This window comes from Electrophorus electricus, chromosome 9 (genome assembly GCF_041902795.1).
Source record: "Electrophorus electricus isolate QZ-2024a chromosome 9, ASM4190279v1, whole genome shotgun sequence".
Taxonomy (NCBI): domain Eukaryota; kingdom Metazoa; phylum Chordata; class Actinopteri; order Gymnotiformes; family Gymnotidae; genus Electrophorus; species Electrophorus electricus.
Genome location: NC_137505.1, coordinates 20319643 through 20342572, shown reverse-complemented (window position 1 = coordinate 20342572; position 22930 = coordinate 20319643). Strand labels below are relative to the sequence as shown.

The window sequence follows — 22930 nt, the reverse complement described above, 5'->3', positions numbered from 1 at the left end:
CTACAGTACACTGCAATTACTCACCTAAAATTCATCATTTACCCTTACCTGGACTCTATAAAACTCACATGCAGTTCCTCAGTGTGAGGTCACTTCTGTTCGTGGCAAATTACCAAGTTGTCTTTCTGTTTCTGCCCTTTTATGCCCCTGGACTGTATTTTGGATTTGGCATTTTGCCCACTGTCTTCAAGACCTGTTAGCTCCTGTTGAAGCTGGTCTTTTTTGCCTCTACCTGCCATATTTCCACTGTGATTGGTCTGACCTTCATTTTGAATAGTGTTTTTTGGATTAGTCTATTAAACCTGCACTTTTGTTCAGAGATGCTTTCCTGCATCTGCTTGAAACTTTACAATAACATTTAGATTTCAGAACTAGGCCTACAGCAGGCAATAACTGTCAAATTATTACTGTACATCCAGTGAGATTAGCCTACAAGCAATTTAAAGATGTCTCAAATAATTGTCCAGGTCTCAAATAATTGTACACCACAATGAAAATATTGACTCTTTTACGTTGTTTATAAACTATTATTCAAATCCGTTGAGTAGGTTAAGTGGAAAAATGTGGATAAACATGAATATTTCAAACTACTTGGAATTGGAATTATGTTTTTATTAAACAAAGTTCAAAGTAGAAGTACTGAAAAATGTATGTTGCTTGCACCAATATGAGCACTGTATCTGTTACCAAGCTATTATATGTGTTCTGAAAACATGAACAACATCAGCAATTACTGAATATTAAGTTTAGCCTATATAACCTTTTTAGAAGAATATATAGAAAGTAAATTCTCCCCAGAAAAGTTACAAAATTTATTTAAAACTTTCCAGAAAATAAAATCTAGAACTAATATTATTTTCACAAAGTTATTCAATATGGTATAAAAATCCTAATACAAATAAATACTGACAATTATAGGCTTAATAATTTATAATAAATAATACACTGAACAAAATTTGAACATAAAAATAATTGCCAAATAATGCAATAACCTTTATTTTTTTTGAAATATATTACAATGCCACCAGTGTACAACATCTTGCTTAAACACTATATAAAATATGCCTGTATGTCCTTATATTGTATCACCAAAAAGCTATTCTATTGTTTCAGAGAAAGTATCATATGTATTTATGAGGAACACAATGGAAACAAGCTCTTTGAGTAATGTTTGTGCAGGGGTATTGTATATACTTATAATCAGATAATTTCGTTTCAGCTAAAGAAGGGATCAGCTTCTCCAAGTCAGTTGTCTGCCCATGTCATTTTCCACACTGAAATGGAAGCATGCTCTTTGAGAGGTTTACCGCCTAATATGAGCAGTAGGTTTGGCATGGGCTTTACCAGGCCGTCCTGTTTCCTCTGCTGAGTTCTCACTGTTGCCTTTCTTTCTGACATCTTGCTGGGTCACTGCGGTGAGGGAGTTGCCCTGTGTCTCAGACCCTTCAAAGCCCAGGCTATTGCCCCTCAGCCCATTTTTCTTCCAAGTTTGTGTCGTCTGGAGCTCAATATCCTCCCTAGGCTGCCCTGTGGATAGCGTGGATGGGACACACTTGTTCTTAAATGGTCTGAGCTTGATCAAACTGTTGGATGTGGAGATTTCCTTATTGATGATGTCAGTGTGTGGTCCAGGTTTAAAGTTTGGGCCGAGACCCACACTGCAGTGGTGAATCCGACAGGGAGCGGTGGATCCCGGCAGTGAGAGCAGCTTCTCCCAGTTCAGTGTGGTAAGACTGAACCCCCACAGGCAGTTGCTGGGGGCACTCTGGGTCACACCTCCACCAAAGAGCAGCATGCTGTCCTTGTACAACACGGCAGAGTGGCCCATCAGTTTAGAGGGCCCTGAGCTAAACAGTAAACAGTGACACAGAAAACCAAAATTTATAATAGTGCAATAAATGACTAATTCAGCCCCTGTTACAGGTGGATTCCTGTAGTAACTGCTGTGTAGGGACCTCACTGGTTAATACTTATCAACCATTTAAAAAGGCTAGGTGCAAGATATATTTCTTTGTCTACTTGGTTACCTTGAAATAATACAATGGGAACTATGTGTTTTATAAAGTTTAATCTCCTAACCGTGTGTATTCCTGATAAGAAACTAATATCAAAATTCATTTTAAACAGAAATACTGATAGAGAAGGTTAATTCAATGGCAAATGATCCAGGCTAAGAAAAGGCAATGTGCTAGCTATCAGTGCTAATATAGCTGCATTTTGGGTTATTCTTATTTTATACTGAGTTATGGTGTCCAGATTCTCATACCCATTGCAAAGGATCACTGTTTTTCTTTTGCATTTCAAAGTATTTTTAATTCTTTAAAAGTGTTTCACTGACTACACAATATTGAATTCACGAGTATATCCCTGGCAATGAAGGTGGGCAAGTGCCCTTTCAGATAAGTGAAAAAACACCTGCAATATTACCAATGCAAATATTTCATATCAGATTAGTACCATAGGCCTCTGATCTCTACCAGTGCCTTTTACTCAGTACCATTGTGTCTAGCTGCACCTTTACTCTAAATGTCCTGTGTTCCCTCAAGTATGTCAAATGTTGAATCACTGTATCCATTGTGGTGATTTTAAGGAATTTTTCTTGTTTCCATTGTTTTGCCCCAGCCATTGGAGGACTCTGTGCATACTTCTGATTAGGACTGCACAAGTAAAAGAAAAACAATTATTGCAATTTTATTGCAACAATTGTGATATGTTTTGCCACATATATAAAAAACCAAAACAAAACAAAAACAAACATACAAAAAAAAACAAAACAAAAAAAAAACCACCCACAATGGTGACCCCAAGATGTGATATGATTATGGGCATTATTTTTACCAAAGTAAAAATGCTTGTTGGATTATGTCATTCATTTAAACACACAGAGTCCTGATTTGCAATATCCTAGATTGCTCAAAATGCTAACAGCACATATGAAGAAACGTTTGATAGGTTAAACAGTTAAGTTGCATCTTGTAGCATCAGTATTGTAGATACCAATATTATATCAATTACCAAACAATATTTTGCATTGCCCTATTACTGACATGTAAATAATACATATGACTCACAGGACATTTTTATACCTGCTATTTTTACTTTGATCTTTATCTTTCCTATTGCAGTGCTGAGCACTACCTCTGCTATGGTCAACACTGAATGTGTGCAGATCACAGGAATCACTCACAAGACTCTCATGGAGCTCCAGGTTTGGCTGAGAAAGTTCCATCTCCACAGGTCTCTCTGCTCTTTTAGGCCTTGCAGGCCACCATACAGGTACATGGAATCCTGGTGGACCATGACAGAGTGACTATGCCTAGGTCCAGGACCTACTTGTCCTTTGCTCAACAATGACCACACCCCAGAGTCTAACACACACACACACACAAACACACACATGCACACATTTCTAAAGATCGTGCATGTGTATGACATGCAAATAAATCTCTAGCCACAAGAATAGATAGTAAGTGTAGAGAAACTGCATAGTTGTTGGGCCTTTTAACCTGTAGACACTGACGTATATGAAATATGCAGTTTGTTGAGAACTGGATAATCTATTCCAACATTAGACCTTACATATACTCATTTAGCTATGTTTGAGTCTGGTGATGATCCAAGTGTTGAAAGTGTAATTCAACTGACTACTAAATCTGATCTTCATTCAGAACGGTAGGTCCAAAAAGTGCACAGCATTTGTTTCTCTGGTATCTATTGCCTTTATATATTGATGTTAGCATATTAAATATAGAATTTGTCTTTTTAACTCTGGACAGACAATCTTCACATATATCACAGTGATAGACCATTCCTGATAAAGAACAACTTGCCTGATAAAGTCTTTGAGCAGATCATCAAATAATGCCCTGCAACATTTTGTCCTTTCTGGAAGTTAATATACTAACCATTTTATGAGAGTGGTTATTCATTATATAAACAGTGAGACTGTCTTCCTATGATTTATCCTGTGAACAAAATATTACTCACCAAAGTCATATGCCCAGAATTCCTGTAAGGTCCTTTGCATGTCATTGTATCCACCATAAACATACATGGAGGATCCAAAAACAACAGTACTGTGTCCCTTTCTGTTGCTTGGCGCATCATTCTAGCAAAAAAAAACCAAACAACAACAACAATAATGGGTTCAGAGTAGATGCAGAATCTTCAGAACTACATTAATAATCACCGAAGATTGTACATCAATACAAAATATAAAATCCTTAATGCATGAACTGTAATAGTCTACAGTAGGGGATTGTGTTCATAATTGCTATGTACCTGAGAAGAAGAGTTTTTCACTTGTGAATGCAACCATTGCTCCATAGCTGTAGAAAACAGAAAGTGGAAGCCAGGGTAAATTATGTCATAGTGACAATAAAATAATAATGTTCTTCTTCCACATCTTTCAAAAAATATTGCAGTAGAATACAATGCTAAAAATAAACTTAGCACACAGATTTGTGAAATAAATGTATAATGTGTTTTAAATGGTTTCTTACAACGCAAATATTTAAAAGTCTGGATAATTACCTGTATCAAATAGCCAGAGTGGTATTTTTGATTTAGAATATGCTGTACCTCTTAGGCCTCCAAAAACACAGAGAACACCCTTAGAAAGAATAAAACCATAATATGATATGAGGACTATGTTAATTTACCATATACTTTATGCAGCAGTTCACATATTTGCACTGTAAGACACTATTCTTACTGGATTAATGTTTGGTTTAAGTCACCTGACGTGCCACCATGCTGTGTTCCTCAAGCTCTTCAGGTGCCTTGTCATCATTACAGTCCAGCTCAATCCACACGTTACACACTAAAATTACAAAACACCACTTCCTGTAGAAAATTCATGCACTTCAGCACACAGCGAGGAATAGAATTGCATGCACTTAGATGCATCTTAATGTTCACACAAAAAGAAATACTGATAACTTACTGACATTATATTTCCAGAAATCCTTTAATGAGTGCCTCTCTCTACCTCCCAACAGGTAGACATTTCCTCTGCAGACACAAGAAGCATGCTTGTAGCGGTCACATGGTGCGGGAGAAACCTGAGGAACTGATGTCCACAGACAAGAGCTGCTTCTCTGGCTCATACTAGGCCACTGGGTGTGTCATAAGTGCACTCCTGAAAGTAAAAACATTTGTTTTAGCAATCAAACCTGGAGTAAGTTAGATGGGAGTTTCAAAGAGAAAGTGTAAACAGCACAGGAAGCTAATTACAGACTGCAGGCACAAGAGGCTGTGGCAGCTGTGAGGAATTTTCACTTCAGATAATATAATTTTGTTCATTGGCAAGTGATATGCACACACAGAAAATTGTAATCCTAAATGGTTCAACAAACCAAAACTACAGGCCCAAATGTCAGAGCTTTTTTTTTTTTAATATATATATTTTTAGGAAATGTTTTACTCAGATGTTATTTCCCATCTTGACAACATCCTTTCTACAACAGCCTGAGTTAGGAGTTCAGATACCTCAACCAAAGTCATCTTCTGATCTGTTATGTGAATTCTCTGCCACAGGTATAAACAGTCTAAAACTGAAACTCTGCACCACAGGTGCATCTTATATGGGGTCTGAAACAATTTAAGGTAAACAAATATTTTTCAAAGCCTTTACCCTGTTTAAATGAGAGTTAGGGTGGGTTTTTGATTACAAATGAAAAAATCAATTTTAAGTCTTTATTTTACCCCAACATGACAATAATATTCAATTGGCCCTTATAACTGTATATACAAATGCTGTGAACTATGAATGTAGGGCTCTAAGAAATTCTCACCTGAGCACTACAATCCAACAGAGAAACACCCTTCTCTGTCATAACTAAATATATCTGGTTGTAGCTATAATGAATTCTATTGAAAATTAATTTACCCATTACTTATATATGTAACAAGGCAGAATCAAATAGATGCTTTTGGATTAAAGTGAATGAGTGTTTAATGACAAAAGGATAATACAAAATGTAATCAGACAACAGGTCCTAGTCAAAACCAGAACAGTGGGACTACCAAATTAAGGGAACATCAGGAGCAGAATAAAAGCCAGTTCAGGTGAAAGTAAGAAAAAACAATGCAGTTAGTAAACATATACAAATATGGAGAATACAAATAGCAGAGTCAAGGGACAAAAAAGAACACAAGGTACACAAAAGGCAAAACACACAAAGGAATATTGTGTGCTCTGGAAAACAGTGCAATACGTCACAAAGACAGAGAAGAAATACACTCTTTAAAAGGAGTATAAATGAAGACCCAATCAATACTCCAGGGAAGATGGTTTTAAACAGTGTCTGACTGGGTGATTGCTGGTTGTGGAGGTCCAATTGACTCCCCTGGGGATACTGGGGGGTGGAGTGTAGTCCCAGAATGCTTTGCATATTGGTTAGGGCTACAGGGCTTTGTGACACATATGATGAATATGTAATGGACTTCCTACACAGATAACTACATTTACATTTTCAGAATTTGGCACATACTCTTATTCAAAGCAACTTACATATTTATCAGTATGTGTATTATCTGGGAATCATTCCAGGAACTGCTACCAGCTTGCTCCACTTGTCCTATCAGGTGAGCTACAGGAACAAGTGAAGTTGTTTACTTATTTTACAAAATTGCTTCTGGGACTGCTACGCACAATATAATTAACATAAAAATGATATGTAACAGTATTATTGCATTTTATTAACATCTTTATTTACTTACTTATAGAATCTAATTGTGATAAACGTCTCTGCTATATGCTCTTAATAATATTCTAGATTTTTACATTTATTGCTAAGATGTCTAATGGATTTGCCCAGAAGTTCGCAGTTCCAGTCAACATCAGAATAAGATAATATAGCACATATTGCGCGCGAGCACACACGAACACTATTAACGTGTGAAGAGCCACATCACTATTTGAATAATTAAGCATTAAATCAAAGTGTGGTCTTTATTCTAAGAGACCATTACTGTATAATAACAACACTCGGTCTACACTTACTCGTGGCATAACAGATTGTTTTTGGTCAACAATTTTTAGACTTCCTGTTGACCTGAGAAAGTAAACTAGTTAGCCAACTTAAAGCTGGAGGATCTGGTTACTCAGACGTATTTAGGTGCGACAAATGTGTCATTTTCAAGTAGTTTATTAATATTTAGTTAGCTACTCAAACAACAGCATTATTCCTACTCCACAGTTCCGCTTTAGAAGGGCCCCCACCTAATTTAAACCGTTTTAGTTTAAACCGTTATCTTAGCTGGCCATGAAGCAGCTTATTGATCGACCGAACAGTCTTGACCATTAGCGTGATATAATCCACAAGTTTATCAGTATATCGTTTTGTAACATGCTAACGTTAAGACAAAGCTAGGCGTTTAAAACTATTTGATATGGCAAATCATGTGACAGGAAAGAAGCGAAATGAATTATTTTATAAATCCTAAGATTCTTTTGTGAATTAAAACCTGTGGTCGCTTCTCACTTACTGTTACTAAACCAGCTATCTTTAATTTAAATGTTCATTTTGTTTATTTATTAAGAATAGGCCCGAATTACTTACAGTTGAAACGTCCCCCCGCCGTTCCCTCAGTAACACAGGATGGGCGTGGCCAATCTCCTGGAATTTTTGTTTTGTATTTTTTTTCACCCAATAATTTTGGGTCTGCAACGTGCAAGATAGTTAACGCTCTAATTTAATGAAAACATATTATTAATGAATGGATGAGTGAATGAATGGATATAGATAGTTTTAAGATTTGCAGGATCACATCCACATGTGAAATGCAGGTTTATTTGCAAGGTAGGCTGTAGCACAGACGCTTCTGTATAAGTCAACAGGTCAGTTATAAAGCTAGGGTATTTATCAGGCAGAGAACATCTTACGGTTGTAGATTTACTTCATTCGTATTAATACTCCAACGACTATCAGCTAAATCAGGCACTGGCATCAGAGTAGTCTTCAGATGTGCTATATTGTACAGCAGGGGGCACTATTATATCACGCCAGATCCCACTGAAGGCTTATGCTGTCTGGACGGAATGATCTATCTTATAACTATAACAATAAACTTTTGTTACATTCGGTTATTATTTTATATTATAAGCGTACACACCTGTGATTGGACGAATCCATAAACAAATTCACACGTAAACGTTCTCTGACAAAGCACCTCTTCAGGGCTGGTTAAGAGTTGTTTACCTTTTAATATGTGGGATGTTTTTATACAAATGTAATCATACATAAACGTTTGCGCCAGGAATTAGCTTTACATGGATCCTATTCCGAGTACAATTTCAAATCTCAGACCGATTAAAAATGCTACATATAAACAACTCAAGATGTTTAAACTATGTAAACGATTTAGCCCGATTATCTACTGGCTGCGTTTTCTGCGCATGCCCGACGCCTGTCTCAAAATGGCAGTTTCCAAGACAAACACATGCCACTAAAGCGGCTGTAAATGGGTGATGGGAAAACACTGCTTTGGGAAACACTGTCGAAAATTGTTGAGTGGTTTCAAAACAATTGTGTCGAAAATTGCTTAGAGGTTTTGAAGCAATTCGGCACCCGTCTCCACGGTGACGCCTAGTGGCCGCTTTTGTTATCGTCACATCTTGATAGTATTATTCTGTAAGGCAATGACTCAAACTCCGCGTTCGCGAAGTTCGCGGATTACATAGACGGGATAAGGGTTGATTCAGACGCTGAAGATCAAATACAGGAGTAGCAGATACCGTATGGCATCTACTGAAACGGAAGAAACGCCACAGAAAGTGTTACATGGGTGTGACACTTCGGAGCCGTGTGAAACTCGGAAACCTCGAAACGGAAGTATCAAGCGTCCCATCCCTATTCTCAACTTATTTCACTACTTGCACAATAAATGCTAACACACATGTACATGCACATAATACAACGTAGCTGACCTGCGGTAAAACAGAAAGCTAGTGCGAGAAAATGTTTGTGCTTTTTGACAAGTCCAGTCCAGTGGCGGAACTATTTGTGTTGTGTTGTGTTGCGCCAAAAAAAAAAAAAAAAAAATCTCTGGTCGTGAAGATGGCGCTTGTAGAACTGTTGAATAAAAGCAATATCACACGAGAAGGCGATTGTTAAACTGAAATATCAGCACGGCCGCGATCGCCTTTGGTACTCAGCTCGCATCCCATTACAACCAGCTGAACCTAAATCTTAGCACGACAAAGCGTGTGTGTGCGCCCACCCAGCTACTGATTAAATACTAAAATCGGTATTATGACATCACATCCTGTTCTGGTTCCTTTGCACGCGCCTGGAGGGTGGGGTCGGCGGCTGCTGCTTGTGAGGTTGACAAGTTCTGTTTCGCAGCATAGATTAATGCCTTTTCAAAGATAGCACCAAGACAACGGACACGGCAAAGTAACGTGGTGGTAAGCTTCTGCCTAAACGTTGTATTGCAATTAAGGATTTCGATTCCTTCTGCTTATTTGTAGGCCACTGAAAGACTGACAGGAGTAGCAGATACCGTATGCCATCTGTTGAAACGGAAGAAACGCTTAGCGTTTGGTTAGCTATGCTAGCTAACAGCTATTTTCCTTACTGTGAGAAATGTTACAGATGACTTCGCGGCCCTTCCAACACATTGCAGTTATTTAGGATTTGGGTCAGAATAACCATTATCGAGGCACGGAGAGCTGTGAGCAGAGAAGGCGTGTTTGACCGTGGATGTGGGAGAGGGTTTGCTGAGGGATGTACTTCTAACCTTACCGGTTATCGCTACTGACCATGTTACAACTCGCTTTGAATTCAAAGAGATGATCGCTTTTTTTTTCCACCAGGACGTTTTCTGATTAAATTACCTTTCCGATGAGGGTCTAAGGAGGTATTTGATTATTATAGTCTTGCTGCTGTAATCAAACAGAATTAACTCACAGTTAACCAGATGCCGAAAGTTGATATTTTGGACTGTTGCAATATAGTTTGAATGGGGGAAAAAAATCGAGTGTCCACATAACCAAAAAACCCACAAACAGGCCACACCTAAATCTACCCTAACGTCTATCTGAATGTTTTTACCTATTACTTTACTCGTACACCGTTATTTTTAATACCATCTACCACATTGTTAAGATAATTACTGTTTGTATGATTTGTCCTTTTATCCCACATAACCTTGAAATGTTAAGACAGGTTGGCCCCTATACGCCTTAAGTAACAGTATGTTTTGTCACCAGTTACTATAACCTCTTCATTGCATGACCCATGAAAGGATCACGTCGCATATCTGGGAACCTGGCCGATACTTTGTAAACGTGTCATTTGTTTTATTTTACTTCCATTCACGATATCCTTTTTTAGATTCCTATAGCAACTTGTCACATCGGGTTGACTCTCTCTTATTCTTTGTTGTCTGTGTTATAGACCTCGTTTCCATCTACATAGGTATTCAAATCACAGTCCTCACGGTTCAGGTCCTACAGATTTTCCAACTTCCCTTTACCTAGATGTCAGTTACATTAATCATTTAATCAACTACTGGGGATTACAAAATCCAAGACTATATTTGGATTGAGGTCCAGATTTGAATACCACTGACAGAGTAACATACTGTGGTCCATTCCAACTGTGCCCTTATCACTGGTTAGAGTGTGAGGGGCAGAATTTTCCTATGTGTTGTTCTAGAGGCCTCTTACCAGGGCTGCTTAAAGCGATAAAGATTGGAAATTATACCTTGGTTGTTCCCCAGAGAGGGATTGTCACAATAGTGGGGCCAGCATTGGCATAAAATAGTGTATATAGTGGTAGTGTATTAGATACAGCTCTATAGTAGTGTGCCCTTATGTAGTGATCATACAATGTCTGTTATTTAAATAATCAGATGGAGAGAGGGGGTAATATACAGTAATTGGTCTCAAATGCTGTGTGGTCAATGAGCTCCTTTACTCTGCTGTTATTTGGATCATTGACATTGATGCCTTCGTAATGAGATTAGGCCTATAAAATTTCTTTAGAACAGTGTTTGTCTGCACAGCAAATGCTCTTGTTAGTGCCGGACTTTGTAGTGCACCACATGTTACTTCTGTGGGGTATTTTTTTTCCATATCATCCTACTTAAAGTTGTCCCACTTCCACATCAACTTAAGTGTGATAAGTTTTTTTGTTTTGTTTTTTTAATTCTTGTTGTTTGGCAACAAACCTGTAAAGCTTTTCTTCTCTTTTGTGGTAGGCATTTCTTCTATTATATGGTAGGCATTTATAGCTTTGTAGTTTTAGGTGTTGTGCCGAACACTCATGTCCCTGCTTTAAATGCCTCTCCTGCAGTTCCTTCTCAGGACTCTACATGTGGTTTGAGACTTGTAATGTTGCATACCATTTAGTTTCTCATTAGTTTGGTGTGGCCTCTCTTTGTTTACCTTTCGGGTGGCCTTTTACTTGATAGGTGGGTTTATCTCAAAAACAAGCACACCAGCTTGTGTTGGCTGTGTGTCTGCAGTTGTATAAGTTGTTGGAGGTTTTAATGGTTTGAATATCAAAAAAATGAGAATTTGAGAAATTTCATGACTGAGGAGTACTTTTTTTCTTGTTGGTGTGTGTGTGTGTGTATGTATATATGTATATATGTGTGTGTGTATGTGTATATATATATATATATATGTGTATGTGTGTGTGTATGTGTGTATATAATATATGTATATATGTGTATGTGTGTGTGTATGTGTGTATATAATATATGTATATATGTGTATGTGTGTGTGTATGTGTGTATATAATATATGTATATATGTATATATGTGTATGTGTGTGTGTATGTGTGTATATAATATATGTATATATGTATATATGTGTATGTGTGTGTGTGTATGTGTGTATATAATATATGTATATATATATATATGTGTATGTGTGTGTGTATGTGTGTATATAATATATGTATATATGTGTATGTATGTATGTATATATATATATATATATATATGTATGTATGTATGTGTGTGTGTGTATATATATAAAAGGCCCTCTTCTAAATTCCTTTAGGAACATGAGGTTTTTTTATCTGAATCTTAAATTGAGCACCAGGGGACCCTGTATCAAGTTGTATATTGGCCCATGTAGTTTGGCTCCCTGCACCGTTGTGGAGATTGTCTAGAATATGTTTTATGTCCGCATGCAACAAATTATTTGCTTTGGGAGATTGTTATATTCAGTAAGCAGTAGTAGTTTTGCCTCCAAGTCTGTTGTGGTGCACAGCCTGATTGCTGTTGTGTTCCTATTGTCATTGTTCTTACCAGGAGATTGCTGGGATTTCCAGAAATTGAGTGGGATAAGTTGGAGAAACTGTACTTACTTGCAATGTTATTTGGTACAACTATCAGAACCTTTTATAAGTGTGCACTTGCAAAACGTAGCTGATCTATTGGCATGCCAGCGACTCTACCCATTCACCACTGGTCAGAATCCAATCACTGCTGACTGACTGGATGTTATTTGGTTGGTGCACCACAGCATTAGTGGAAAGGTTTTTAGTGCTGCCTATATGGCAATATGGCTCTAATCAGTAGAGCGAAGTCTGGTGGGTCCCCTAACTCAAATGTCCATATCTTACGATGCAAAATGGTTAATAACACACACAGTAGAACAGAGCTACAGAACATCACTGTTGATTGCCATGATACTGCCAGGCAACCCAAACATAGACAGGAGCAACTGAGGGCTAAGGGCCCAACAGCAGCGACCCGGCCACGCCAGGGCTCGTACCAGCAACCCCCCAACACAAGTCAAGCACCCTAACCGCTGACCACCACTAACCACCACTGCCCCTAATGGTCAATGAGCTGGAGCAAATTTACATTTACCAGTGTTGTTAGAATAAACATTAGAGGAAATGTAAACATTCCATTAATGATAAGTATTGTGATGGCAGTGGTCTCTTTATCCATTAACATTACAAACAGCTATCATTGCTTTCAGTTCTAACAAGGAAACCTTTCAGTATTGCCTACTCTACAGTTGTTGTACTCTACAAAATGATCTGTTCTGTGGTGGGTGTGTGTGTGTGTGTGTGTGTGGATCTGGGTACTTTCTGAGGAAATAAATATATTTGAGCAAATATTATTGTAAGTGCTCCTCCAGATCTGGTTTTCTTCAACCCTGCCTTCTGGTCTGCTGACTGACAGGGAAGTAGAACATGGTAAAAAGGTGTTGAACTTCGTCTGTAGAGGTGGTTCTTTTTACATGTCCTAGCATGCATGCATTCTCTTCCTGGTTTTTCTGATTTCATGAAAGGTGTTGACTCCTGGAAGTATTTGCATATCTGTAGGGCTCGATTTTTCACCCATTCTGTCCCTCTCTGCAAAGCCATATGGAACATTTTTCAAAAAAAAGATTTTTGATCTTGTGTTGTAAACCATGGAGTGTAGAATGCCACAAAAACATAAACTATACGTCTGCCAAGTGCATTCACATGACCCACTCTTAGTTCTAGTGAGTTTATGGGCTTTTAAAGTAACTGATAAATCACCCATCCAGTGACTTGCTGTTTAAGCACTTTGCTGAAATATGTCATTAAATCATTCTTCTACACCTTCTCAAAGTAGTGCAGCTGAAGGAGTCTAGTAGAGTCTGTATGCTTGTGTGTGTGATTTAAAATTTTGGAGCTATATAAAGAGACATCTGATTCATGTTAAGTAGGTTATGAATGTAATGTATGAAAGTGGATCATGTTTAAATCTTCAGTTAATCTTACTTTTCCGCTTGCCTTCTTATGGCTTCTTTACCTGACTGCATGCATGTTTTCCTTTCACTGGTTTCCTCCAGCCCTTGGTCCCTAGACGTATACATGCCATGTTGGCTCTTAATGCCGTGCATCGGTTTCAGGGCACTCTTAGAACTATAGGTTCCACTTGCGGTGTGTTCACCATATTGTTCACTGTTGACTCTCTGGCACTCTTCCCAATTCGGGGATACCAGAGCAGTGTCGCTGGCATTTACCAGGACTTCACCTCATGATTAAAAGTTGCTGGGGTCGTCACTGCTTGGGAGCATGCAGCAGAGTTGATATGCTGCGATCATAACTGGGATTTCCTCAGTAAGAAGACCCATCCTATTGATGTCATAGCAGGTTGTGTAAACTGCAGCCTGTGAAATGTACACAATCTGTGTTGATCTCTTTACACCTCAAAGTTGTATAGATTGTTGTTACATCCATTTTATTGGTTGAGATTCATTTCCTTTGGATTTTGTTGAAAGAACTGCACAAGCAGGTTTATTTTACTTGTTAGAAAATGTTCACAAAAAAGAACTTCTAGCCTGCCTTTCTCACACAATGGTGGTTGCATTTTGCCTGTTTTTCCAAAAAGCACGTGGTCAATATTGCCAATAATGATTAGCCAATGTTATATTGTACAGCATTAGCTGCTGTTTGTAAAACTTGGTAAAAGGACCCTAACTCTGTGCCACAGTTCTTATATCTTTCCGTAAGGACTCCAGCACGACATGTTTAATATTCTACAGCGATGGCCTCTGAGCCGCACATCAGCACACATACTGAGCCGTTGTTTCTTCCTGTAGAGACTGAAGATTGTTAATTGTTAACACTTAACGTACATGTTATAACATAAGATCATTTGTCTGTGTACCTTGTGTAATATGCAGGGTCATTCCTGACACCCGTGTCACACATCAGCATTTTTTCAGTGGCTAGTGATTTTATCTTGATTTGAAGGTCACTCAGGTGGAATTAAAATAGGAATTCTTGTAGTGGTAGTGGAACACAGGATGATGCAGACAGTATTGAATGCGAGGGCTGTAGCGGATCTTGGCTGGCTGGAATGGGGCCTGTCACTTTGTAAGTAATCTGTCTTCCATATTCAGCTGAACCACACTTGTCTTAAATCTCACCGCAGTGGAAGACAAGCGCTCCAGTTGATGTGAGATCTGTGTTCCCTGGGGCTCATGGGGGCAGAGGACATGGTTTCAGCCAGAGGAAATTCAACCCTCGTCATATGGGATGTTGTTGCTGATGGGCCTTGGCCCAGTCATGCTCCTGCTTTTCCCATCATATTGGGCAGGAAGTTTCACACAAGCCAGCTGAGTGAAGTAAGACCCATCTGGTTTCCTCAGATATTTTCCTCAGCTTCACTGCGGAGCTTGAAGGAGAGCTCCACAGTGTACCACTTTATTAATGATTACTGTAATACTGGCCTCTGCACTATTAGTGATGTCACAGAAGACTGCTTTATGTAAATGAGCACTCATGAAATGTCCTTTTTTTTAGGTATGCTGAGTCTACTGACCACTTAAAGATGTCCAGATGAGTGCTTTGACATGATTCAACAAACATGCATAACTGTACTATTTTGTCTGTGCCATGCAGCTGTAGCCTAGGAAGACCAAGAGGAACCAATCACACAAACTGTGATTTTAACAAAGGTGCCAAGCCTATTTATGAGTACCCGATTTATGGCACAATTTACCTTTTTTATTTGTGGAGTAGTAAGCAGAGCAGGAAACCAAACCAAAATGCATTGTGAGCCACTACTCTAAGCCCATCTGTTCTGGTACATTCTCCTCATACCCTTATACTCTTCTCAGCCAGTGCCATCACTGCAGTGAAAGCAGGACTAGGAGGGTGGCACTCCCATTCCTGTGGCTCCAACACGTAGAATGAGAGCTTAGACTCAATCCCCCCAACATGGACCCCAGCCTCCTAACCGGATTTCCAGCCACTGCATGCATCAGTGTCTGGCAGTGTGCAGTAAACAGAACCGTACTGTGCTGCTCTCTTTCAGTTGCCTCAGTTGAATTTTCTGCTTGGACAGATGATTTGTGTATGATAATCACACAGAACATGACCTCTGGAAGATCAGAATATACACATAGTTTGTAGCAGCTGGTGGATTTGAAGCCATTATGGTTTGTTTTCCATTAGTGACATGCTTTTATGTTTAGGTGGGTCTTGAAGTACAGGTGCTAGTTCACTGACGATGCAATAACCCTTAACGTAGAGTTGATTTCAGCAGTTGGCTGATACCAATTGTAGGTAGACAAACCTTTGGAGCTAATTTAGAATGAAATTTAATTGGTTCTGGACCCCAGCACACTAGTATTCAAAACCAGCAAGGCACTGCAATGGAGCATGAGGTTTATGTGTTACATTTATTCAGTAAAATTAAATTATACAGATATATAGGGGGTGATCCATATTTATTTCCTTCATTTTTTTCATGCCATTTTGTATAGCCCTGGAATGTGGCTGTGGCATTCTGGCATAGAGTTTCTCTTTGGACTGTGAACTGTATGCCTTCTCTCTACATGCCTGAATTCTGGACGTGTGATGTGATCATTCCCAGTGTCACTACTATCTCTGGGCCTCTGAGAGTGGAGGGTGTGAGGTTGAGGAGGTCAACGTGCAGATCATCCACACACACTCTGTGCTGCAGGAGGAAACCTGAACAGTGGACCTCAGTTCAAATAGTTCCCATATTGGCTAATCATTCATACATACCTATGGTCGTCAGTGACCTGGCACTGGCACAATACAAAAAATCGCTATACAAACAATAATTGTTTGATTTTGTTTATATAACATAGGCAGTAGTACAATTTACAACTATTTTTGTTGTTTTCATTATTTATTTGTTTTTATTTAATGAATGAATTAACAAATGAGAGGCTAAGAAGACACGGGTTGCTAGTGACATGAGGAATGCCGGGTTAAATGTCAGGAAGTGCAGGGGTTTACGTTGCCCACCTCTACAGGCTCCCTCTAGCAGAGACTGTCCGATGAGGAGCTTTCAAGTTCTTTGAAATGCAGTGGCTGAGCTGGCCCATCTCCCACGGCCCTGCTCAACCTCAAGCCCGAGTGTGTGAGAAGGAACATGGCCTGTGTTACACAGAGTCTCCAGCACGCAGGGAGTCCTAATGGATTCCTGTAGCTGGTAGTTGGGGTTGAGTGGAGAACATTTTATATTTCAGCAGCCCATAGCCACAGGGAGGTGGATGGAGCACTCCATATCTAGGTCACAGCCACTGGAACATCAGGCCCTTTGTACCTTTGCACTCTGATGGACTCCTCTCCTGTGCTGACCCATTGTTGGTCTATTAAAGAGGCAATGCGCTTTTCATTTCCCTGTGTCTTATGTCCTTATGTCCTTCCTGCTGGGTCATTAGGAAATACAGATAAGTACAGATGTTAAGGAGCTTCGTATACTAGACACTAACTGATAGAGTTTTGTAATAATTTTTGTACCAGTGGAAATATTAGAGCCGGCTCACCGTTCTATCTAAAATGGTATCAGTCTATTTGAACTGATTTTACTGACTGTGCACCAGTATGCATGGCTGTGTGCAAGTGTGAACGGACAACACAAATGTCATAGCCAGCAGATTCTGAGGTAGCGGCTTGTTAAGATTACCGAGAACAATGGTCGGAAACTTCGGGTCAGGCTCTCTTTTCCTGGGTAAAGAACAGACGTTCCGAGGTTCCACATCCTTGAAACCTGACACTAACTCTGGGACTGTCAGTGGTAATAGTGTCTCCTTTCTGTGACTGACTGTAATGGGAGGCCAGGCCTGGCATGGAGGAGTGGTTAACAAGGTGCCAGACTCACAAGGCAAACCTGATGTAGCACAGAAGGAGGTCTATATGAACCACATTCTAGAACATGTATGATCTTACCAATTGCCAATAATATGGAACTTATACAAATAATATGGAATTTGGGTTGCATGTAGTAGTACACTGGCCACTCAGAAACAAGATCTTGTCTGTCTCCTTTGTCAGGTCACATAAGCTGGCTTTATACTTATAATATTAAGGTGTTCTTTTACTTTTAGTAAGTGCTTTCAGATTTAAAACATAAACATTGTCAACAGGCTAAAACAATCGTGGTCGAGTCGTGAATTCATTCAGGCTTTATTTTCATTCACCTGGTCTTTTCACCGAAGTGTCTGTCTCTTGGCAGGTGGCGTCGGCTCGTTTGGGTGCAGTGTAGTGTCGCTGGAAATGGCAGCCAATAAGGGTAAAAACCAGAGTTCCTTGGCACTGCACAAGGTCATCATGGTGGGCAGTGGGGGAGTAGGCAAGTCTGCGCTCACCCTCCAGTTCATGTATGATGAGGTGAGCAGGCATGCTTGTATCACTCTGTGTGTGTGTGTGTGTGTGTGTGTGTGCGTGCGTGTGTGGTTGCTTTGGAAATGATCCGTGGGATTTGTGGATGGAACGTACAAGTTCTAAGATGAGATAAACATCAGTGTTCTTATCTGATGACACGCGTGCACGTTGTTGTTCAGTTCGTTGAAGACTATGAACCCACAAAGGCAGACAGCTACCGAAAGAAGGTGGTGTTGGATGGTGATGAGGTACAGATCGACATTTTAGACACGGCTGGGCAAGAGGACTACGCGGCCATCCGGGACAATTACTTCCGTAGCGGAGAGGGCTTCTTGCTGGTGTTCTCCATCACCGAACAGGAGTCCTTCACGGCCACAGCGGAGTTCAGGTCTGTGTAGGTGACGTGGGATGAGGACACGGGGAGTAGGTCACAGCTCACATTCAGTTGCTGTTAACTTTTGCACATTTGTACTTGTGCATATACATGACCTGCTGATGTGGTGCATGTTTGTGTGTCTGCAGAGAGCAGATTCTGCGCGTCAAGGCAGAGGAGGACACAATTCCCTTGCTCCTGGTAGGGAATAAGTCAGACCTGGAGGAGCGCAGGCAGGTGTCTGTGGAGGATGGCACGGCAAAAGCAGAGGACTGGCATGTGCAGTATGTTGAGACGTCAGCCAAGACTCGTGCCAATGTAGATAAGGTTTGTTTCGATGCCTGTATAACCACAAACACAAGAATTACTAGACTTGGTGCTTTGTCAGAGTCTAACAAGAAATGTGTAATAACCCAAGAAATGTGAATAAAGTTTCCTCTTTCCCCCCCCCCCCTCCCCCCCAGGTATTTTTTGACCTCATGAGAGCTGTGCAAGCCAAAAAGAAGTCTGAAAATAAAGACAAAAATGGAAAGAATAAGAAGAACAAGAAGAGCTTTAAGGAAAGATGCTGTTTACTTTGAACTACAAATGGACTTTTCTCTACACCAAATCCACTTGCTACTTTGAGGATCACTCCGATTTACACAATTTTCTTTAATAACCGCACCATAAATAGCTGTTTTTATACTGGCAGGACATCATTGCTAAGGCCCTTCATTAAGTTCCACATGCAAACTATCAAATCGATATAATAAACATATTTTTAATGCTTGAGGACCACTGCCAAAGTGGCTACCTTGTGACAAAATGATTGTAGCATTTTTGGACTCTGATCAAATGGAGGTGACCTGCCTGCTCCCTACACTAATTTTTCTTTTTCTTTCCTTTGTAATTTATCTTCATTTCACAGTTTGGGCTAAGCCTCAGGTTACCTTTTGGATCTCAGCTTTTGTGTTCATCTTGCATCCTTCAAATTATAGCTGTGATTTATGATTTTTTTTTCTTTCATTATCTTCAGAAATACTTGATACAATTCATCTTCTTTGTCAGATTAAATAAAAACACTCACAGATTTTACTGCATTCCCCAAAAGTTTACATTCCCTGCCCTGATATTCCACATGTACATTTTCTAAAAGTATATTGAATATAATTCCTACCAACTTGAAACTCAAACATTAATGATCCAGTGACCTTTTAAATCCCAACAGTCAAAAATGTTGAATGTATCTTCAACCTGTACGTCATGCTAAAAGCACGTGTGACCAAGATGCTGTGCTTCTCTAAGGCCTGATTCCAATTCACAGCTTATAGCCACTTGAGATAATTTGTGGTGGTTTATACAAGACCATCTAGTGGTGTTGGATCCAAAAGCAGTTGTAATTTCTCCCAAGAATAGACTGAAGTAGAGTAGAATGGAGTAGTGGAAGATATGGTTTTATTTTTCTATGAACTGGAATCACACCCAATTGTTGCTTAACCTCTGAAACTTCTGTCCATAAACCCATGTGTTAACATAACAGGGACCACACTGCCTTCAAGTGGTTGGAATAATGCTTCACAGAGAACACAGAGGCACCCCACGTTCTACAACTGTGAAATAACTGCCACGATGCCTTTGGGTTTTACTGTTTTTGTTTTTTTTTTGTTTTTTTTGTTTTTTTAATGTGCTGCGTTTTGGACATCACCCAGTGAGACAAATGTGCTATCATTATGTGTGTGCCAACCTAATATAAGGAATGGAGTGACTGGCTGACTGAATGTTGAATATAATGAAATAGTAAAGCTTGCTTTAATTGGTGTTCTGGGCTGCTGACCCAGGGGTCCATTCCCTAAACATGGCCTGTGATTTCAGGTCTACACTGCAAGTTTTCTGACTTGTTTTCCACTTGCTGATGAAGAGCAATCTTCAGAGTGTGTTGCCTAATAATAAAACACTCTTTTGTTGTATTTCTGTTCATGTCCTTTACTAATCTGCTGTAGTTTTATAAAACACTGTTACCCAAAGTGCTTAAACCTCACCCACAGGGTCACGTCAAAAAGGAAGGCTATGGTCGCAATGATTCATTTTCCTATCCCTACCAATAAAAATAAGACTGGAAAATCAGACGTGGGCTACCTGTAATGAACCTATGTCATGCAGAAAGTTACTGTCTAATGTATAGCAGAGGAAAGTTCCGCTTCTCTTTCCAATGTTGACCGCTTAGTGAATTTTCGCTAGTTCACCAGCAGTTTTTCATACCCGTTTATTTTTTTTTTATTTTCCTTTAAAAAAAAAAAATCTACAACCAAAGTAACATCTAAAAACGTGTATAAACCTGAGCTATTTATTCGTGCTTGTACACACCTTAGCTAATAACTTGCTAATAGCAAACCAGCATCTGGAAGATTAAAAGGTTTATCCATTAGTGCAGAAATGGCTTTGAAATGGCTGTGAACTCACTGCTGGTCAACGTGTTAATGGACCCGCCTGTCTGACAACATAATCAGAAAAAAAATATGTAATGAGCGCAGCATTGTTGGGAATTTGGCGCCACCTGGCGACATTTAGAGATTAGGCAGGCAGGAGTTGACTAATTACTTTTTAAAAAAGTAACGACGATTATATAAATTAAATTAATGAATTTTAGAATTTAAGGCTTGGTCCTTACAAAAAACAGGCGATGTCAGTTTAACTCCACCGTGCTGGACACGGTTAGTGTGTAAAAGGCAGGTGCAACTTTGCATGTTTTCAGAAGAAACTCCCCTGAAAATAAAGCCTCAGGAAACCCATTCTGTGTCTATATTTATTGCAAATATATTGCTGCATTTATTTCTATGGTATAAAATGAATGACTTTTGACTATGAAAAATTATGAAAATGTTCCATAGATAAAATGAGGAGAATGTAAGACGATTCTGACGATTCTGATACTTCTATGGGTCGTATTTTAATAGCCTAGTAGGTTAAGTCACAGAAGATAACAAACCACTGCAAAGGCTAATTTTGGCCACTGGGTGGTAGTCATGTTACAAAATTTGATTTAAACCTTTCAATTATGTCCGTGCTGAAATAAAGGTCTTTATCGTCTACCTCAAAGTCATTTTTGTAATATTGTGATGAATAGTTATGTGACTCATCAGTACTGTATTTCAGTCAAGGTGGAATATGCATCATAACGCAGCCAGTGTTTTGAGAAACCAATGAAGCCCGGCATAAATATTTTCTTGTATATTATAATGCATCAATAGTGTGCGCATTCATAAAAAAACAAACAAAAGTTACAGTTACTTGGTAAGCAGTTAAAAGGGATGATACATAGACCTTTGATATTTTAAATTGAAGGCAGTAGTTTAGGGAACAGATAAATTGAATAATATTTTACCCAGTGTAGAAAATGTTTGACTGTGACACTATGATCTCCCCTTTAAAATGTAATATTCTTGAACAATGTACGTATCTACATATACTGTGGAAAAGCTTACCTCTTTGCATCAGTTCTAGTCAGCGGGTGCCTTTATTTGTGGACCAATAATGACCCCTTTACCGCCAGGCAAACATCATTAAGGCACAGTGCAATTTTCCAGACAGCCTCAGACAAATTTTAATCAGAATTGCACTATTAAAAGGGGATTCTTTACTGAAACATCTTTTGACTTCACAAGTAAGCTCTGAGAAAACGAGCTTTGGCATTGTGGCAGAGACTGACCAGGCCTGCATGCAGAGTCCCACTGTCAGTGGTACTGCTGTGACTGTCAAGCCGACTCAGGTTTAAGGAGATTAGCCACAGGCAGGAGGCCAGCACGCCTGGAGACAGGCTGAGATGCTGCCATTTGCCGTTTTCTTGACATGACAGCATGACCTTTTGCTCTAGCAAAACTCTTTGTTTGCTCACCGCCTCGCACACCAACAAAAGGGCCGTAAAAGCCCTTGAGACTAATGAGGTTCAGGTTATTAGAGCTCATGGCACCCTCTGGGCCTGGTGCCATAGTGATGTAAATGTATGCATTAGTCCTCAGCATGGGTAATTTTTGAAGAGTAAAATGAGCTGTGGTGGTGCTAATCAAAAGGGCGCTGGTAGCAAATTACTCCTCCAGCCGCAGCAACGTTGCTCCTGAGGAGGAGGGAGAAATACGGAGGTAAAAGCTGATACCAGTGCAATGCCAACGGCACCAAAACTTTCAGGCTACACAAATTTGGACATATTTGATATTTAGGCAGGAAGGATGCAAAACACGAGACATTAAAATGTTACATTGCTTATGTGTATGCCATCTTAAATAGAGGTGCCAACATTAAGCAATCATTAATAAACTTTGTGATAAGCCTTCCTGTCCAAGTGGGAAAACAGTTTGGGATGTGTTCAGTTAATGTTTGCTCAGTTAAAATATTATGTCTTTTAGAATAGCCATGCAAAAGAAATTTGATCTAATATATTTGGGTGGGAAAACAACAATAACTCATGGCCTGTGATAACCAGGAAAT

The 22930-nt window shown here is 39.4% G+C and overlaps 2 protein-coding genes and 1 long non-coding RNA gene across 7 annotated transcripts in view; 2 read left to right on the top strand and 1 right to left on the bottom strand.

The window, feature by feature from the left end:
- Positions 1-3247, top strand: part of LOC113592192 (uncharacterized) — a 55917-nt gene extending 52670 nt beyond the window's left edge. The window contains exon 4 of the long non-coding RNA XR_014125397.1: positions 3126-3247. This is a non-coding gene — a long non-coding RNA (uncharacterized LOC113592192). The remainder of the gene's footprint in view (positions 1-3125) is intronic.
- On the bottom strand, positions 592-7781 carry klhdc3l (kelch domain containing 3-like). Of its 5 annotated transcripts, XM_027032937.3 has the most exons (9): positions 7566-7781; positions 6515-6593; positions 4946-5140; positions 4740-4822; positions 4534-4612; positions 4282-4328; positions 3988-4108; positions 3188-3368; positions 592-1847 (listed from the first exon to the last, which is right to left on the bottom strand). In XM_027032937.3, the coding sequence occupies exons 3-9, from the start codon at positions 5106-5108 to the stop codon at positions 1304-1306; spliced, it is 1218 nt and encodes a 405-aa protein (XP_026888738.3). In that variant the 5' UTR covers positions 5109-5140; positions 6515-6593; positions 7566-7781; the 3' UTR covers positions 592-1303. The 5 variants fall into 5 exon arrangements, with proteins under 5 accessions (XP_026888738.3, XP_026888730.3, XP_026888744.3 ...); XM_027032929.3 differs by lacking the exon at positions 6515-6593; XM_027032943.3 differs by lacking the exons at positions 6515-6593; positions 7566-7781 and having other exon boundaries at positions 4740-4845; positions 4950-5083.
- A 1484-nt stretch (positions 7782-9265) lies between these two features.
- On the top strand, positions 9266-20415 carry ralba (RAS like proto-oncogene Ba). The gene is made up of 5 exons (XM_035522871.2): positions 9266-9412; positions 17945-18099; positions 18273-18481; positions 18616-18793; positions 18931-20415. The coding sequence occupies exons 2-5, from the start codon at positions 17986-17988 to the stop codon at positions 19045-19047; spliced, it is 618 nt and encodes a 205-aa protein (XP_035378764.1). The 5' UTR covers positions 9266-9412; positions 17945-17985; the 3' UTR covers positions 19048-20415.
- Positions 20416-22930: the final 2515 nt, after the last annotated feature.

Coding starts and splice junctions, on each gene's coding strand:
- klhdc3l (XM_027032937.3), bottom strand. CDS start 5,108: ATGAGCCAGAGAAGCAGCTCTTGTCTGTGGACATCAGTTCCTCAGGTT. Junction 4,109..4,281: donor TGAAAAACTCTTCTTCTCAG/GTACATAGCAAT, acceptor TTTTTTTGCTAG/AATGATGCGCCAAGCAACAG. Junction 1,848..3,187: donor TGGAGCTCCATGAGAGTCTT/GTGAGTGATTCC, acceptor TTTACTGTTTAG/CTCAGGGCCCTCTAAACTGA.
- ralba (XM_035522871.2), top strand. CDS start 17,986: ATGGCAGCCAATAAGGGTAAAAACCAGAGTTCCTTGGCACTGCACAAG. Junction 18,100..18,272: donor TCCAGTTCATGTATGATGAG/GTGAGCAGGCAT, acceptor GTTGTTGTTCAG/TTCGTTGAAGACTATGAACC. Junction 18,794..18,930: donor CTCGTGCCAATGTAGATAAG/GTTTGTTTCGAT, acceptor CCTCCCCCCCAG/GTATTTTTTGACCTCATGAG.